Source organism: Sinocyclocheilus rhinocerous, unplaced genomic scaffold, assembly GCF_001515625.1.
Source record: "Sinocyclocheilus rhinocerous isolate Xijiao unplaced genomic scaffold, SAMN03320098_v1.1 scaffold626, whole genome shotgun sequence".
In the NCBI taxonomy this organism is placed as follows: domain Eukaryota; kingdom Metazoa; phylum Chordata; class Actinopteri; order Cypriniformes; family Cyprinidae; genus Sinocyclocheilus; species Sinocyclocheilus rhinocerous.
Window position 1 is genome coordinate 794,250 of NW_015647437.1, and position 19,162 is coordinate 813,411.

The 19,162-nt window shown below is 36.9% G+C and overlaps 1 protein-coding gene across 5 annotated transcripts in view; it reads left to right on the plus strand.

Moving 5' to 3' along the window:
- arhgef12a (Rho guanine nucleotide exchange factor (GEF) 12a) overlaps positions 1–18,017 on the plus strand; it is a 57,079-nt gene extending 39,062 nt beyond the window's left edge. For 2 of the 5 annotated variants that reach the window (XM_016513542.1, XM_016513546.1), the window contains 23 exons: positions 555–672; positions 2,443–2,542; positions 3,399–3,540; positions 4,946–5,019; positions 5,112–5,241; positions 6,385–6,420; positions 6,757–6,899; positions 7,038–7,184; positions 7,264–7,349; positions 7,455–7,580; positions 8,755–8,869; positions 10,460–10,560; positions 10,947–11,024; positions 11,849–11,924; positions 12,006–12,173; positions 12,655–12,742; positions 12,832–12,909; positions 13,080–13,159; positions 13,247–13,426; positions 15,179–15,379; positions 15,522–15,742; positions 17,053–17,128; positions 17,228–18,017. In XM_016513542.1, the coding sequence (XP_016369028.1) occupies positions 555–672; positions 2,443–2,542; positions 3,399–3,540; positions 4,946–5,019; positions 5,112–5,241; positions 6,385–6,420; positions 6,757–6,899; positions 7,038–7,184; positions 7,264–7,349; positions 7,455–7,580; positions 8,755–8,869; positions 10,460–10,560; positions 10,947–11,024; positions 11,849–11,924; positions 12,006–12,173; positions 12,655–12,742; positions 12,832–12,909; positions 13,080–13,159; positions 13,247–13,426; positions 15,179–15,379; positions 15,522–15,742; positions 17,053–17,128; positions 17,228–17,238 (2,575 nt within the window). In that variant the 3' untranslated portion in view covers positions 17,239–18,017. Of the gene's footprint in view, positions 1–554; positions 673–2,442; positions 2,543–3,398; positions 3,615–3,706; positions 3,837–4,945; positions 5,020–5,111; positions 5,242–6,384; positions 6,421–6,756; positions 6,900–7,037; positions 7,185–7,263; positions 7,350–7,454; positions 7,581–8,754; positions 8,870–10,459; positions 10,561–10,946; positions 11,025–11,848; positions 11,925–12,005; positions 12,174–12,654; positions 12,743–12,831; positions 12,910–13,079; positions 13,160–13,246; positions 13,427–15,178; positions 15,380–15,521; positions 15,743–17,052; positions 17,129–17,227 lie in introns of all 5 variants that reach the window. The other 3 variants (XM_016513545.1, XM_016513544.1, XM_016513543.1) reach the window with 3 other exon arrangements.
- Positions 18,018–19,162: the final 1,145 nt, after the last annotated feature.

Sequence of the window (19,162 nt, forward strand, 5' to 3'; positions counted from 1 at the left end):
CCTCTTCCATAATGATCGACAATAAAGACATTAAGTATGAGGGTTATTTGATCGTGCGTAAAGATGTTGCGTTAGATTTGTTTGTAAATTGCCAGCCTGGGGTACGCCAGCATATTGACACTTGACACAAATGCAAGATGCTGCAGAACAGTGCGACTTAATGAGATTTCTAATCTTCATGCATTTCCTAGTCCTCATTTACCATAATGTTGGCAAACATATTTGAGATGCCATATGGAAACACCACAAGCCTGTATGATTTATGAATGTACAGGACATATGTGAGAAGATAGATGGTGAACTTGTGCGCGTGTGCACGTGAGTTTTTGAGACATATGGCAGAAGGCACAATAAGATGGGAGTCATGTGGAACAGAAGGAGTTGGCCACATGGAGCCAACAGCACTCAACAACAGACACAACCCTCAGAGACTCAAATCTAAATTAGGAAATGAAAGACTTTGATGCTCAACGCTGTGCTCTAGTTACTAAGCTTGGACAGGGAGTGAGAAAACAGTTCAATTCAACCCTAATACACAATTTTGTCTTTTCCAGCAACACCATACAGTATGTGATCTTTATGTACATGAAGCATCTGGGAGTTCGAGTGAAAGAGCAACGAAACCTGGAGTCCAAACGAGTTCGAATTAATTTTCTTCCTTCCAAACTAAGGGTATGTGTTTGTACTGTTTTCTGACGCCTCACATTTTCACAACACGATCACATAACTCTCTTCCAAAACCTGACTTGCTGTCTAAATAGGCAGTTACCTTCTGAGGGAACATTCTAATGGAAATTCTTTTGACTGATTTGGAACGTTCTTTGTAAAATACTTTGACATTTGTATAGTTTTATGTCAGCATATTAATCTAATAAATATAAAAATGAATCGCGCACACAAATTGATGTCTTTTTTGGTTTTCGTTAGATAATTATACAAATAATTGTAAAATCAAAATAAAATTATGTATTACTACTGTGCTGTAATAATTTAAATATTTTACTGCATTGCGCAGGAAGATTTTGTGGTCATGTTGAACCCAATGGAATCACATTGATTTGATGTAAATGCACGAACACGATCCATGCAATCCATTTATAATGAACATTTTTCTCATCTTGTATGTATTGTGAAATTTAGCATGTCATGTAAATCAGTGTTTCCCAACCGGGGTGCCGTCTGTCGAGAGCAGGGGTGCCGTGTAAAAAAAAAAATTTTTTTATATTTTTAAATTGCTAAAATGTTCAAATAAGCATCTATTATATAATATCCATTTCTGATGTCGCCAATAATTAGAGATGCACCGAAATTTCGGCTGCCGAAAATTAGTTCACCGCTCAGGTTTCACTTTCACGTGGTGTGACGCTCTGCGTATTATCCCGCTCTATGCGTGTGTGCTCCGCTCAGTCGCTCCACTCGTATACCGTTCATGCGAATCGGAACAGCAAAGTCCACTCAAAAATTGAGCCGACTGGAAACATCGATGTAGTACAGTATTGTTTCTGTCTGCAATAGCCCTACTGTGTTGTAACATGGTGTGGTATATGGGCAACTCTGGTAACGCTGCCTTCTCATTCATTGATCTGCTAACCGCTATGTTATGCTCGCGTGTTCTGATAATAATAGCTTTCTAGGACTAAACGTTATTTGGATAACTGGTAAAAAAAAAAAATAAAAAAAAAAGTTCAATATCTTAATCCTACTGTTAGACCTACCTGAAAAACTAAAAAGCAATTTATTTAATTCGAAGGCTTGTCGTTATTTTTTATTTGTGCTATCATTATTAATTTCTTTATTTGTTCTTATTTTATTACTGACTGCTTACTTGTCATTTTTTATTCAATTCAAAGTTTGAAATCAAGCTATCTCGTGCTACTGCACCAAAATTACCCCACTGTAAAATTAAAAAAACACTGAGTGAGCAAAAATTTGTGAGATAGCTAGTTATAATGGTAATTAAATAATGTTTACATATGTATAAAAGCCTACATTAAAATCTGTCATATAAATTGGTCACTTCATTAGAAATTAGCCTACTTATTGCCACCATTGATGGACACATTTTTTTTATAATATTAAAAATATCTGTATGACATTCTATTCTGCAGTTCTTCCCTGTTGTACCGAATATCTATACTTTTCAAATTATCATATCGAAGTTAGAAATTAAAATATTGTGACAAAATTAATTTTGTAGGGTGCCACAAGTTTGTTAAAATTTCCAAAGGGTGCCTAAAAAAAGGTTGGGAAACACTGATGTAAATGATACATAATTAGTGTGGCATAATTGTTTGGCCTTCGATGTCCAGAGCACGCTTATAATGTCTGAAATACTCCCTCTGTAGGCAGTTTACTAGGTTATGGAACAAAGCAGTTGTCTTCTCAGTCTTCCCATGGCAAAGTCGTTATCCTGAGGATTGTTGTTTTATTCTTCCTGAACAGAAAAGCAAAACGGAGAAGGAAGGGGAGGAGAAACTGAAAAAGCCTCGCTTTCCCATCCGGGTGCCCCCGCGGTGGCCCAGTCGCGTCGATTCAGTACCATGTAAGTCTAGTGCAAGGTTCTACAACCTGCAGCTATTGAAGAGACAGACTTTTTTCTTAAGGCTTTGAACTTTTTTGCGGATTCAAATCCAGAATTAACCAGTGGCTGGTTTGAAAAAAAAAAAAAGTGTACTGGACATGTATTGTTTACCAGCTATGAAACTGTCTTTGATGTTATTTAATTAAAAACTGACACATTAGTAGGCTTGGCTTGTTTTTTTGTTTGTTTTTTAGTAAACATGTTCATCTACAGTCAAATATACACTACCATTCAAAATTTTGACACAAGTACTGCTTTTATTTATCAAGTATTGATCAAAGATGACAGCACATTTTATAGACATTTTATAGATAAAGAGATTTATTTTGATATCAAATAAATGCTATTCTTTTGATATTTCTATTCATCAAAGAATCCTGAAAAAAAATCATGGGTATCATGGTTTCCACAAAAATATTAAACAGCACAACTGTTTTCAACATGTTTCTTGAGCAGCAAATCAACATATTTCTGAATTATTTCTGAAGAATCATGTGACACTGACGATTGGAGTAATGGTTTCTGAAAGTTCAGATTTACCTTCACAGGAATAAATTACATTTTAAAATATATTACAATAGAATAAAGTTACATTTGATCAAATAAATGCAGCCTTGGTGAGCTTAAGAGACTTTCAAAAAAATTTTTAAAAAAAATGACCACAAACTTTTGGTAGTGTAGTGAATGTTAGGCCTGAAAGCTTGCGATTTCTGGCAAATTCTAAAAGCAGAAGACTTGCCCTCATTTTGCTTTCCTTCCTCTGGGTGGTGAAAGATTCATGTTGATGGTGAATCTTGTTTGGTGTGTGTTTGAGCAGCTGGGAGGGTCGGGGACAACATCAAGCATCGGCCTCAGAAGCAGATGTCTCAGCCAGCTTTGGGTGGGTCAGAGCTGATAGAGGGTGGACGTCTGCGGGGCAGTCAGTCGAGTGAGGGCTCAGACCTCCTACAGAGCCCGAGTTTGATCACCTCTCCCCCCTTCAGCGCCTCTTACGGCTCACCGCCAGACCCCTCGGGCAGGGACTCAGAGTTTAGTGAGTACTGCATCTCCATCTCATTCATCTGAGTGATCGTTCCTTTCATTTCCTGGACATGCCGTCTGAAACTGGCTCATCTGTGTGCTCAGGTTTGAGCCCGTCTGTGATGGTTCCCCGGCTCAGTGATGGGCTGCAGTCTGGAGATGTGCTGGACAGCATCTACCCACCCTGTGACTACATCCCATACACCATGGACCAACTAGATGAAGATGCAGACAGGTGCATGTTTAAAAGCTTATGCAGCAAAGTGTTTTTTTTTTGTTTCTGACATTTCTAGCATAGTCTTGATCTGTCTCAACACGTGGTCACATTTACTGTTGTTTTGCAAAATTTTGTCAGCAGAATACAACCAATTCAGTAGATATCTGCGCAGTTGTGAGTATCACATGAGTGCAGAAAGGTTGCTTCATGCATCTCTACACTCTTGACAATGGACCGGTTTTATTTTTCTTTTCTGCCAGCAAAATTTTGTTGAAATTTCACTAATGTGACCACACCTTTAGTGTTTGATGCTAAAACACTAATAATTCAACTTCTTTTCTCACTATGTTAAAGGGATAGTTCACCCAAAAAATGAAAATTACTTCAAGATTTACTTAACCTCAAGCTATCCTCGGGGTATATGACTTTCATCTTTCAAATGAATACAATCTGAGTTATATTAAAAAATGTCCTGGCTCTTTCAAGCTTTATAATGGCAGTGAATGGGGTTGAGATTTTGAAGCCCAAAACAGTGCGTCCATCCATAATAAAAAGTACTCCACACGGCTGAATAAAGACTTTCTTGAAACGAAGCAATGCATTTTTTAATATAACTCTGATTGTATTCGTCTGAAAGACAAGGCTGGCTTGAGGGTGAGTAAAAAGATAGGATGGCTTAAGGATGAGTAAATCATGGGGTAATTTTCATTTTTGGGTGAACTATCCCTTTAAGGATAGTGTTGTATCAATTATTGGTAGATACTACGGGTTTTCATTTCTTTGTTTTCTTTCTTTATTTTTTTGCACTTATCCATATCGATTTGATATAGAATATTTAATTGTGCGTGCTCATTGTTGCTATTTGTATATTTTGAATACCTTTGCCACTCATTTAAAGTTAATATTTTAAATAAAAATTGAATAACACTGTTAAATATAATCTTCATCAAATCTCAAAATGAATATCCATTTTTTAAGCTGTACATAATGTTGCATTGTCTAATTTCATTTGTATAATTTTTTTAAATTATCATTTATATGATATTAATATCAGCCATTTTTTGCTTATCCTTAAAATGATTTATCGTATCATACCAGGATTTTAATATCCTCCTACAGAGCCCGAGTTTGATCACCTCTCCCCCCTTCAGCGCCTCTTACGGCTCACCGTCAGACCCCTCGGGCAGGGACTCAGAGTTTAGTGAGTACTGCATCTCCATCTCATTCATCTGAGTGATCGTTCCTTTCATTTCCTGGACATGCCGTCTGAAACTGGCTCTTCTGTGTGCTCAGGTTTGAGCCCGTCTGTGATGGTTCCCCGGCTCAGTGATGGGCTGCAGTCTGGAGATGTGCTGGACAGCATCTACCCACCCTGTGACTACATCCCATACACCATGGACCAACTAGATGAAGATGCAGACAGGTGCATGTTTAAAAGCTTATGCAGCAAAGTGTTTTTTTTTTGTTTCTGACATTTCTAGCATAGTCTTGATCTGTCTCAACACGTGGTCACATTTACTGTTGTTTTGCAAAATTTTGTCAGCAGAATACAACCAATTCAGTAGATATCTGCGCAGTTGTGAGTATCACATGAGTGCAGAAAGGTTGCTTCATGCATCTCTACACTCTTGACAATGGACCGGTTTTATTTTTCTTTTCTGCCAGCAAAATTTTGTTGAAATTTCACTAATGTGACCACACCTTTAGTGTTTGATGCTAAAACACTAATAATTCAACTTCTTTTCTCACTATGTTAAAGGGATAGTTCACCCAAAAAATGAAAATTACTTCAAGATTTACTTAACCTCAAGCTATCCTCGGGGTATATGACTTTCATCTTTCAAATGAATACAATCTGAGTTATATTAAAAAATGTCCTGGCTCTTTCAAGCTTTATAATGGCAGTGAATGGGGTTGAGATTTTGAAGCCCAAAACAGTGCGTCCATCCATAATAAAAAGTACTCCACACGGCTGAATAAAGACTTTCTTGAAACGAAGCAATGCATTTTTTAATATAACTCTGATTGTATTCGTCTGAAAGACAAGGCTGGCTTGAGGGTGAGTAAAAAGATAGGATGGCTTAAGGATGAGTAAATCATGGGGTAATTTTCATTTTTGGGTGAACTATCCCTTTAAGGATAGTGTTGTATCAATTATTGGTAGATACTACGGGTTTTCATTTCTTTGTTTTCTTTCTTTATTTTTTTGCACTTATCCATATCGATTTGATATAGAATATTTAATTGTGCGTGCTCATTGTTGCTATTTGTATATTTTGAATACCTTTGCCACTCATTTAAAGTTAATATTTTAAATAAAAATTGAATAACACTGTTAAATATAATCTTCATCAAATCTCAAAATGAATATCCATTTTTTAAGCTGTACATAATGTTGCATTGTCTAATTTCATTTGTATAATTTTTTTAAATTATCATTTATATGATATTAATATCAGCCATTTTTTGCTTATCCTTAAAATGATTTATCGTATCATACCAGGATTTTAATATCAGTGTGGTCACTTTGTGTCAGTGAAGTGAGCAAGTATGTCCTGTTTTCCAGACTCCTTGATGGGGGCACACCTAAACTGAGTAGAAGGTACTGGACACTGGCTGCTGTCAATCACCCACATCACTCTATACACTGTCTCCTAACCAGTAGCGACAATCGATAAAAGCTATTTATTTTTTCCCTAACCAGCTGTAATGAGGACATTTTCTCCACCGCCTGGTTTCTGTTTTGTGCTAGGCTGCCATGCTCATAGTGCAATCTTATTTGTTCAAAGTATCTACCACATTGAGCATCAAAAATTAACCCTCTTTTTGATGAGCTTCCTGTGTGTGTATGTCCTCTTATTGTGCACCAGCTCTCACATTCAGATACACATTGAGCTTAATGAGATTGTTAATCTATGTACCATCTCCTCCCTCACAGGTTTGAAGAGTTGCAAAGTGAGGATGATCAGGGGAGTGATGTTTACTCTGATGTAGATCCTCCAAACTGGCAGCAGCTGGTCGGGCGTGATGTTTTAGCAGGCCTGACGCCCCACGAGATCAAGAGACAAGAAGTCATTAATGGTACGATCTTGTTCGCTTTTCACTACATAAATCAGACAGGTGCACGTCAGATTTAACGTGCACAATGCATTGTTAGAGCTGCTGTTTTGGTTTTTGGTTTGCTTTTGAAGTAACTCTCAGTCTATCTGATGCTCGCAGAACTATTCTACACGGAGCGAGCCCACGTACGCATGCTGAAGGTCCTAGACAGTGTCTTCTACCAGAAGCTCACCCGAGACAACATACTGCCCCCTGCTGACATCAAGAACATATTCACCAACCTGGAAGAAATCGTCCAGTTGCACAGTATGTTTTCTTCCAATCATTTTTTATTCCGATAAACTGCCATGTTTCAGATCATGGCATCTACTGTTTAAAATTTCAGTGAGGATAGCAGATCAAATGATGGCGATACGCAAGAAGAACGAGACGTCGGTCATCGACCACATAGGAGATGAGTTGCTGTCTTGGGTAAGGGCTCATGTTTTGCTCGTATCCTGTGGCCGTTGTGGTAGGTATTCTCTGGGTGATAAGACTCCCACACGCTCACAAATCCTCTGACTTGTTGTTTTCTAGTTCAGTGGTGGAGAGGAGGAGAAGATCAAGCAAGCAGTGGGCACTTTCTGCAGTAACCAGCCCTTCGCCCTGGAGCTCATCAAATCCCGGCAGAAGAAGGACCAGCGTTTCACCTCTTTCATGCAGGTGGGTCGAGACTCCTCGCTGGCCGCAGGGCCGTGAGAGCTGCAGTTTACTTGAGAGAGACTGTGTTTGGAGCATTACAGACATACAGTACAGTGCTGTTCAAAGTTTTGGGGTCAGTAAGATTTTTTAAAAATTCTTTTGAAAGATGTTTCTTATACTCATAAACACTGCATTTATTTCATCCCCAAAAAAAAAAAAAAAACGTAAAATTGATATGATTACAATCAGTAATAACTGTTTTCTACTTTTAATATATTTTTAAAATACAATATTCAATTTTTTAAATTATTATAATTTTAGAATTATATTATAAATATATAAATTATTAAATATTACAATATTAAATATTTAAAATATAATTGTAAAAAGCTGAATTTTCAGCATCATTACTCCAGTCTTCAGTGTCACATGATCCATCAGAAATCATTCTAATATGCTGATTTGATGCTCAAGAAACATTTCTTATTATTATGACTAGTGTTGAAAATTAGGTTTTTTGCTCCTTAATATTTTTGCTGAAACTGTGATGCATTTTTTCAGTATTGAAAGTTTAAAAGAACTGAGTTTATTTGAAATAAAAATATTTTGTTACATCAATTTCATGCATTCCTGCTGATTGAAACTTAATTTCTTTAAAAAAATCTTAATGACCCAAACTTTTGAATGGTTGTGTACATTTGCATGTTTCACAGAGATGTTTTCATTTTCCTTATTTAGGGCTGTCAAAGTTAATGTGTTGATGCATGTGATTAATTAAATAATGCTGGTAGCACATTTATTCACTTGACTATTTCATTCTGTTGTATATGTATTCTTTTAGGAGGAACAGAATGTTAATTTGTTAACTTATTTTAATTGGCAATTAATTAATTCTAATTGCATTTTAATAAATTGACACTGCAGTATATTTACAGATTTCAGAGATGTATTGTGGTTGTTTACCAAGACATTAGTGATTCCAGATACCTTGCTGACTGATCACAATGTTGTGACTTGCAGAGGATTACTTTCTCACTTGAGTGAAGGATAAAACACACACTGAAGTGTATTATTCATGATGTTGGAGACTCTTGATAACAAGGAAATATGCAAAAGATTAGGGAGGATTTTGTTGTGGATTTGCACATACTGTTGTCCTCAATTTCTTGTTTGATTGTCTCTGCACCATCTGCAGGTGGCTGAGAGCAATCGACTGTGTCGACGATTACAGCTAAAGGACATCATCCCTGCAGAGATGCAGAGGTTCACCAAGTACCCTTTACTGATGGACAACATTGCCAAGTACACAGGTATTCTCCTCCTTCATGCATCGTCTTTTTAAAGCATTGTATTGCAGCAAGGTTTACATTAAAGTTAAATTAATGCTTGTTCTACACAATATTTAAACCAAATTCACCACAAAAATTTTTAAAAACAAAATGGCAATGTTTAAGATTGACATCCAAGTTTACTAACAGGCGTGACTCCTGTTCTCCTGTGCGCTTAAAACAGTTGGAGAACGAGGGAGAACATCTGTCCTGTCATTTTCGCTAACCCGAAAGGGGTTGTCAATCATAGCATTGCTGATTGACAGCAAAGAATGATTTGTGACACTCTCACCTCATGCCATAGGTATGTCAGTGATGTGACAGACAGCTAGTTGTTGACTGGAACAACCAAACTCATTAAAAATTCAGTTGTGAGCCCTGATTTTAAGAATTCCTGAATTTTAAGGAAGTCACTTCCGTTATTGAATGCAGTTGACCATCTTTTTTTTTTTAACTCTGTATAAGACCTCAAGACAACCATTATTTTCAACACTGATAAGAAGACATGAAGAAATGTTTTCATGAGCAGCAAATTAGAATATTAGAATGATTTCTGAAGGATCATGTGACACTGAGGACTGGACTAATGATGCTGAATATTCAGCTTTGCATCACAGTGATAATTTACCATTTAAAATATATTAAAATAAAAACCCTAATTGAAATTGAAATATTTTAAAATAAACTATCATTTTATAAAATACTGTAATAGTGTAAAATATGTTTTATATATATTTTCAGTATACATTTTAAATTTCGTTTTAGTAATTTTGTCATTTTTATTAGTTTTTTTTCTTTCTTTTTTTCAGATTTGCCATTAGTCATAAAATACTATTTTAAATATATTTTTAAAAAAACTTATTTTAAATTGAGATTTCAAAATGAACTAATCTTTATTTATTAATAAAATTATTTATTAAAATAATTTTTTTACATGCATGTTCATACAAATCTCTATTATATATAGTTTTTTTTTTTTACAAAACTGTATGCAGATTTGTGTTTTATTTCTTATTGTACATGTTGTCATTTTGTAAGATATTTTTATTTTCCATCAAATTTTTTTCACAGATTCCCATCACCCCTTGCAATCCCTACATTTTGGGGAAAGTAAGGATTAATTCTTGATATATATGTGGGCAGAGTATATATGTTTGACAAATAAGAAGTCAGACCCACACCTTTATTGTGTTGGCTGTTCAAAAAGCATTTGCTGGCTGGACACCAACCATTAGTAAATTAGAGCAATGCCAGCTCTTAAATCCCCATTATTATTCTGAAATGTTCTGAAGCGGGAACCGCACACTTTCAAAGTGTCTCTCACATTATTTGGCAGACGTGTTAAATTGTGGCTCTCTTGGAATTGTTAGAGGAAGGCAATAAATGTAAAGTATAACTAGCAATTAAGGAGGAGGTGATTCTCCTCATGTTCATCGGCACTTGGCAATAGTCTCAGTGGTGGGCACTAGAGGAAATAGAGGGCACTTGGCTGGCCAGAATGTTCTTAAAGAGTTGATTAGTCTCTTCTTAAAACGTGTGTGCATGTACGTTATGTATCGTCTTTACCGACAGATGAGTCAGAGGAGAAAGACAAAGTGAGACGAGCAGCCGAATGCTGTCGACACATTCTCAGCCACGTCAACCAGTCCGTGAAGGAGTCCGAGAATAAACAGGTAAGCAGTGCAACTCGATCGAGCTGCCACTCTCTCTCCTGGCTCGAGGTAGGCAGACTTTATAGCCTCAGGTCAGCTTAAAGGAAAGACTGGAAAACCAAAACTTTATGATTTTCTTTAGGTTGAAAGTTCCAGGTCCTCTTACATCAGCCCTGAAACTGCTCTTAGAGTATAAACAGGATGATCCAACCTGCTGGAGATCATTCATAAGAAAATTCATTAAAAAGAGTCCTGCTAGGAAAATCGAATCTTCTCCAGCATCTACAGTGTATTTCTTAAACGATTGCAGCTTTAAAGTTTTTTTTTTTTGTGGCTAAATTCATAAGAGGTCAGCCAATGTTAATGGATTCTTCAGCATAAATATGTATTTTGTTTGTGTCCCACAGAGACTGGAGGACTACCAGAGACGACTGGACCTCTCTTCCCTCAAGCAGAGTGAGAACCCTATGATCTCGGAGTTCAAGGTTAGTGCTTATCATACAGATTTGACTAGGTTTTTTCCTAGAAAACCGTATTTGAGGAGCGAAGAATAGCAGGTTATCCCACCAGTTTCTCTGTCATGCGGATCGACGTCAATCATATTTGTGCGTCTGAGATTCATTTTTAGGAAGACAACATTGTGAGGAGCTAAAATCAAGTTGTGTATTTATTCAGACAGACAAAAATATGGTTTTCTTGGCATCCTTTTAGTTTTTGTAGCTTGGGAAAAAAATGTTTTGGAAAAGTTTTATTAATGTATTATTAAAATATGTTAGTACATTATTAATATTTTGAATTAGCTTTTAGTATTTTTAATTTTAGTTAAAATTTTTGTTTTATTTTATTTTAACTAAAAAAGTTATAGTTTTTGGTGCTAGCATTCATAATTGTATTTTGTGTTTGACTCCGAGTAAGGAAGTTTTTGACTTGATTTAATTTTGATCTTTGTTAAGAGATTGAAACTCTTCTATTGGTTTTTTATTTTTGTATCTCTCTGATTGAATAGCATAAATAAAAAGAGTTAAACTAAAAAGTAATAGTTTTCAATTTCGAATTTACCCTTTAACGTTCATATGTGGCATTCATGATGTAGTAACTAATCTAGATGGGGGACATTTATTAGTCTCTCTGAAAATGTGGATCCAGTTTCATTTATTTGATTTGTCAATGTAAACAATCAGTCGATCCGCATAAGAATCAGATTTGACGAGCAAATCTAAATTGGTTGCTGTATGAATAAAACTAGTAAGTCCTTTCTACAACGAGGATTTTAAGGATGCAAGTTACTCATTCATTTCTTGTCCAACAGAACCTGGATCTCACTAAAAGGAAGATGGTCCACGAGGGTCCTCTGTCCTGGAAGATTAACAAAGACAAAACTATTGGTAAGCCACTGCTCTCAAACTTCCCAAAAGCTTGCTTTTTTGATGATTGTATAATAACACTAGTTTCTGTTTTTGCATCAGAGCTGTATTCTTTACTCCTGGAAGACATCCTGGTGTTGTTGCAGAAACAGGACGAGCGTTTTATTCTCAGGTGTCACAGCAAGAACCTTGCAGGAACGGCTGACACGAAACACATATTCAGTCCCATCATTAAACTCAGCACTGTGCTGGTGCGCTCGGTGGCGACAGGTGAGCATCTGACTTCTCATTTGTCAAAAGCACACACTCTCCCCACATATATTTCAAGAATTAAGCCTTACAGGGTTCCTTGATTTCCCCACACAGATAACAGATCATTCTTTGTGATCTCCATGTCCAAAAACGGAGAAGCCACTGCTCTCAAACTTCCCAAAAGCTTGCTTTTTTGATGATTGTATAATAACACTAGTTTCTGTTTTTGCATCAGAGCTGTATTCTTTACTCCTGGAAGACATCCTGGTGTTGTTGCAGAAACAGGACGAGCGTTTTATTCTCAGGTGTCACAGCAAGAACCTTGCAGGAACGGCTGACACGAAACACATATTCAGTCCCATCATTAAACTCAGCACTGTGCTGGTGCGCTCGGTGGCGACAGGTGAGCATCTGACTTCTCATTTGTCAAAAGTACACACTCTCCCCACATATATTTCAAGAATTAAGCCTTACAGGGTTCCTTGATTTCCCCACACAGATAACAGATCATTCTTTGTGATCTCCATGTCCAAAAACGGAGCTCAGATTTATGAGCTGATGGCACAAACAGTGTCCGAGCAGAGAATGTAAGTTTTCACCACTTCTCTCTTTCTCATGTTTCTGCAATCCACAACTCTCTCGTTCATAGAGCAGCGTTAATTGTCTTTTATATCAGGTGGCAACGGCAGATTGCTCAGAGGGCAGATGTTATGAACGCCAAACCCCACAGCGTCATTCCTTTGCCTCAGCACGAGTGAGTTCCTCTCCATTTACTACTTAATTTATATCATTTTTATGTTTGATTTTCAAAATCTTGGTCTGGGACGAGAGTAACAATACAATCTATGCATAAAATGCATTAGAATGTAGCAAATATAAACGATAAAGCCTTAAACCTTACATAACTGTTCGTTTGTGTTCTAGTAGTGACAGAGACGGTGTCGAGTTGAGCAAGTTCAGCAAAGGCTCCGAACAGATCTCCACAGGAAGCATCCAGTCCGCAGGTAGCTGTGCATGTATAAACGCTCCTCTGATTGTAAAAGTGTTGATTGCCACCATACTCAACTCGAGCCTTCATCATCTGTCCTCAGAGAAAGACTTTTCGCCCACGACAGCCCTGCGGGATTGTGTCCCGGACGCCAACCCTGGGGAAGAGGACCAGGTCCCGAGAGCTGGCAGGGATGGCTCGTATCTGGACTCTGAACTCTTGAATGGCAGGGATGCAGACTCTCAGTCCTGTTCATCTAAAGCAGATGAGGCTCTTAAAACCTGTAAGATTGCATTTGAACTGCATTACCTTACAAACGCAGCACTTTCGTATTGTGCTTATTTTTGGCAACTTGAAATAATAAATGTGAAATAATCATTTACATAATAAATTGTGCTTGCCAAACATCTTATCAATGCCAGATTCCTTGAGTTAAGGCTACTGTGCCTGTTTGTTTTGGCTTGTCCTCAGCATTGGGAGGCAGATGTCTTTGTGCTGCCAATTCAAGAAACTGACAACTCTGCCTCTGTTGATTAAAAAACTCCAGGAAAGACTTATTTATTTTTATAAATATTATTTATATTTATTTTTTGTCTTTTAATTAGTTCAGTATCTAACAATAGAAGACTTTTAAAATCTTGTGTGCTTTTGCTTCCTAATGGGATACACTTCTGCTGAAAACAACAAATACTTGAACTTGGGATCATCTCTATTTTAGCATGAAGCTTTTTGCTATTTGTATGAGGTCAACATGGGTCTTTTGGTATCTGAGCATCATGTTGGGAAGCAGTTTGTTTTAGTAATAGGACTCATTTCTACAAATCAGTTCCCTTGAACAGTTTGTTTCAGTGAACCGATAAAAAAAAAAACACACTAAATTATTGTTTTACATCCCATATATAGGTGCATATTCCTTTTTTTGTTAAAGAGATAGCCCACCCCAAAATGTTGGTAACCAAACAGTTTTGGTTCCCATTGACTTCCATTGTATGAACAAAAAATACAATGGAAGTCAATAGGAACCAAAATTGTTTAGTTACCAACGTTCTTCAAATGACCTTTTTGTGTTCTGCAGGGGGAAAAAATCATAGAAGTTTGGAATGACGCGAGGCAAAAGATTACAGATATTTCATTTTTGGGTGAACTGTCCCCTTAATAAATCGTGTTTATTATAATTCCTATTGTAACAGTTTGCTGCAGCACAGATTCAACTTATAAAATATAGTCATATTCTGATTCAGTTAGATTTATGAACAAATAACTTAGATGGGTTGTGTGAAGCAGTTTAACCGGCTCATTTAAAAGTCCAGACATTTCTAGTTTTCTTGGTAACATCAGTTATAAATGGGGTCTCACTATCACGCTTGTCCTGTATAGGGGCTTTCGCACCGCGTAGTTCTAGGAACTAGCCAGCAGGGTAGTTCCTAGAGAACCAATTTCTCTCTCGGGCCGTTTTCCTGGTTGCATTCGCACCGGCAGCAGGAACTCTGAAGCGGCTGACAGCGATGTCTTGTTATAACGGAGATGGAGATGTAAACGCACATTTTACGCGATTGCAAGAGCAAAAAGTTGGGCTAAGAGACACATTTTTTTATGACAACTTGCAGTGTTACATATCATCGAAGCCGAGAAAAGAACACAACACTGCAGACAACAGGTAAATGCCGTTATCGCTGTTTTCCATGTTCGTGGAGTAAATATGTTTACATGGCTTTTTAAAAATGCCGGGTGGCCGGTGTTTCACGTGCGTTTGGCCAATCAGCGTACACTTACATCACTGATAGTTCCTGTAGAACTGTTTTAGACCCTGCTCTGAAGTAGGAGCTCATTTAGTTCCTCCAAACGAAGTTCCTAGAACTAAAACCGTTCCTAGTTCCTGCGGTGCGAACACGCCAAAAAGTGGGTAGTTCAGGTACTATGAAAAGGTTCCCGCGGTGCGAAAGGCCCTTATGTTATCAGCGTCTTCATTTCAGGTTGTTTTGGGGTAGTGTATCATTTAATAAGATCTGTGTGTACACGTCATGGTCTTTTTCAGTGGCGGCGCTGAAGCAGGTGCTGGTGACTCAGCTGATGGCTCAGGATGAGGGCGAGCGATTGTGCCGATCGGCCGGCAGTCGTCTCCTCAGGACCACCTCTCTACGCACACCGGTGGAGCACAGCTCCCCTCGCACCCCTAGTCGAGCTCAGGACTACACCTCTGGAGATACGGGCTTCTATGAGTGCCCAGAGGACTATGGTGAGTGTTTGACCAAGAAACGTTCCTGTCCTGAGTTAATGCTGGTTTATATGGAGAGGTGGACTGTCAAGATGTGGCATGGAGGGTAGTACACATGCTCCGACATTCAGGTGTCTCGGCTGATTGTGGTTGTGCTTTCCAGCAGCTTACCTGGTTCTGGAGGGGTACGGTGGCCCAGGCGAGAGCAGTACAGATGACGATATTCAGGTCCGGAGAAAGGAGTCGAGTTTGGCCCACAGCTGTGCTGCTGACTCGGGCATCAGCCTCAAATTCTCCTCGCCCTCCTCAGGCAGCACGTCCCGCCTCAGCAGGCAGGTCCTCTCACATCTACGCTGCCTGCAGGCCAACCTCAACCACCTCAAGGTCTGTCTGCTCTCACCACTCTGAATTTTAGGGCTCCACAATATATTAAATATTTACAATATACTCACGATTGTTTTGTTGGCTATATAAAATGTGATCTTGATTATTTTAGTGCACTTTTTTGAGGCCATTAAATTCTTAAAGTCGGTCGTTAGGCTAGTTTTGTCATTTGCGATATGGGAGCATCAGGTTTTTTTAGCGCTAATTTTTTACTAAATGTTTTTTTTATAGTTCATATGTTTTTAGCCACTATATTGAATTTTTATGACTGATACAGATCAGATTTTTGTCTAATAACCAATATGTAGAAGTAATTGAATTTTTTGTAATATATTGTAATTTATTAATGTATGTAATTTATAATTTTTGTAATATATGCACAAATGTGTGTGTATATATTATAAAATAAAAAGTTTTCAAAATGTTATACATTTATTTATTCATTTATACATACATTTATTATTTATTAATGATCTTTATTACATTAATAATAATTGTATCACTGTTCTTGATTTAATTACAGTAATTATGCATCATTTATATGTATATTATTTGTTTAATAAAACTATTTATTTTATTAATAATACAATTATTAAATTATATGCATTTATTAATGATTAATAAACAATTTATTGTTGTTAAGGATTTCTTAATAGTAATAATATATTATATATGCATTATGAAAATGTTGTTTATAATTAATAATACAAATAATTATATTAATTTAATGATCAATATTATCAATAAATATAAATTTAGTGCTGTCAAACGATTAATCGTGATTAATCGCATCCAAAATAAAAGTTTTTGTTTACATAATATATGTGTGTGCTGTGTAATTTATTATGTATATATAAATACATGCACATGCATTAAAAAATATATTAAATATTTATATATAAATTAAATAAATATAAATATATTCATATTTTCAAAATATATACTGTATGCATGTGTATTTATATATGCACAATAAATATACACAGTACACACACATATTATGTAAACAAAAACTTTTGGATGTGATTAATCTTTTGACAGCCCTAATAATAATTAATAATATATATAATTTTTTTATTCTCATTTGAAGCTATTATTTAAGAAATAGCTGTTTGAAAAATCTGGTAATTATCCAAATAATATATCAAATAATAACTAATAATTAAGCCACCAGATGTTGCTATTTATTACTAGACTTAATATTAAAGAAACAGTTTTTGAAGTTTATTGACCAATTATTAATGATTATCAGTGTTTCTATACATTTAAGACTAAATTAATTTGGATCATATCTTGGTAATGTTTTTCAGGAGATGGAAACAAAGTATTATAATCTACTTCGCCAAAGGCCTGTTGGGTCAGCCGCAGATACGGACGAGAGCAGAGGTAACGTGCGCACCACAGTGACTGTTAAACATTTCAGATCATACAGCCTTCTGTTTCAGGATTATTCCATCACTCTGCTCTGTCTCATTCCTCCCACAGATAAGAAATAGAGTGGCAGAAGTTCCCGGCTCCTGTGATGACGGGGGCATCGCTTCTATCCATAACATGCTCCGCACAAGCCTCTCTTCCTCACTGCTGAACACCTCCATCCAAAAATGAGGGAAATATTCTAACAAGGCCTCTCGCTTCTGTCAGCACTCGTCAATTAGGGAAGACGGACTGTCCCGAGTACATGTCCTCATTCCAATGAACGTGGGCAGCCCAGTCTCTTCTCCTTCCCCAGCAGCCCTCGCTAGAGAAAGGAGAACTATACCAAAATGTACAAAGCTGTGTGTTTAGAAAATATATAAGTTGAGAGAGGATTTTTTTTTAACTAATAATGTATTAAGCTGTTTTCTTTTTTTAAATCCCAAGATGTATTTATTTTTCCTTTTAGTGTTTTCCATGTTTCTCGCATGCTTTTGGCTGTTGAAACTCTTAAGCTGTCTGTCGCTGTAGGTTCCAGTGTGACTGAACAGGGTGAGCGCTCCAGAATTCAGACTCTTCTCTCCCCCACAATTTTTACGCGTGGAAGCCCAAGTCTGTGCAGTACATAAAGAGACGTTTTTGCTCAAGGCCTCCCTCAGTTACTCCAGCCAGCTGACATTCCTCCCAGAGCCCTGGACTGATTAATTCACCCCTGAGACCCTCCTGCTGAGATGAAGAGTGGATGGAGCTCAGGCTCTCTTGGTCTGCAGCTACATTTTGATGACTGCAAAAAGAGAAGATTGGCCATCATGATTGAAGGTGATGCAAAACATGGAAATAAAGATGCAATGACAAAATCTTAGTACTGATCAGTTTTGGCTTCATTTAAATACAGGCACTGGAGGAGTAGAATTAGTGCATGTGCTGGAATGTTCGTAACACAGAATGGGAATTCAAGTAGCTTGTCAATCAAAACTGCATATAATAACTGCAACTCACTGTTGTGATTGTCTTTCAACATAGACAAGAGCTTCTGGCAAGTTCCTCCTTAGCAGTTCAGAAAAAAATGGTTAAGTAGTTTCATATTTCTTTTTCTTCAGTTTACAAAAAGACAGGAAGCTTTTTAGTATTAGTGCTACTTAATGGAGAGCAAAGATTGCAAGCATAATTAATGCTCTAATTATGTGCTGCCACGGAGAATGATCGGAAATTTAGTTTGTTTTTGAAGTCGTGCAAGCCTGTCTCCTCATAAACCAGCTAAATGAGTTGTGTTTTCTGGCAAGCTTTATCGTTATTCCTCATCAAGGGTACATAAAGTGGGTACAAACTAAATTGTACAGTCATCATTCACAGTTACGTTTTATGATCAATGCTAATTTGCTTCTGCCATGATTCTTTCCTTGACACACCCAGTGTGTGAATTATACACTGACTGTTGGTGTGGTGCATCTTTATAGTACTTTCTGTGAGGGATTTTGGACGGAGTAAAGTCTAAGGTTTGGCTTTTGGCACCCATAGTCTTTAAAATCTTACATAAAGAATATTTTAACAAAATGATTTTATTTTGTTTGGGATAGTAAGTGAATCTATAATAATGTTAGAAAACAAAACTTTCTATATATGATGTAGTGATCTTAACTGCAAGGCCTCGGGCTGTTCAGTGGTGTTATCTATTCAGGTGATTGCGAATATTTAGTGCTATTTGAAAATACTAGAGGATTAAATCCAATGTTTCATCACGATACGATCTGACATAGATTCTCCTGGCCAGAAATTCAATATTTGCCAATACCACAAAACATGGCGCGATACGATAATGAATTGATTAGATTCAGGGGCCTGTGATCGATATATATATATCGCTATTGCTATTATTATGTGTCTGTTTTACACAACCAGTTAAACCTTTTATTCATTTACCAATGCAACCAATATATATATATATATATATATATATTTAATTGATAATTGTAAATTCCAATTGGGACACACAGACTACATTTACCT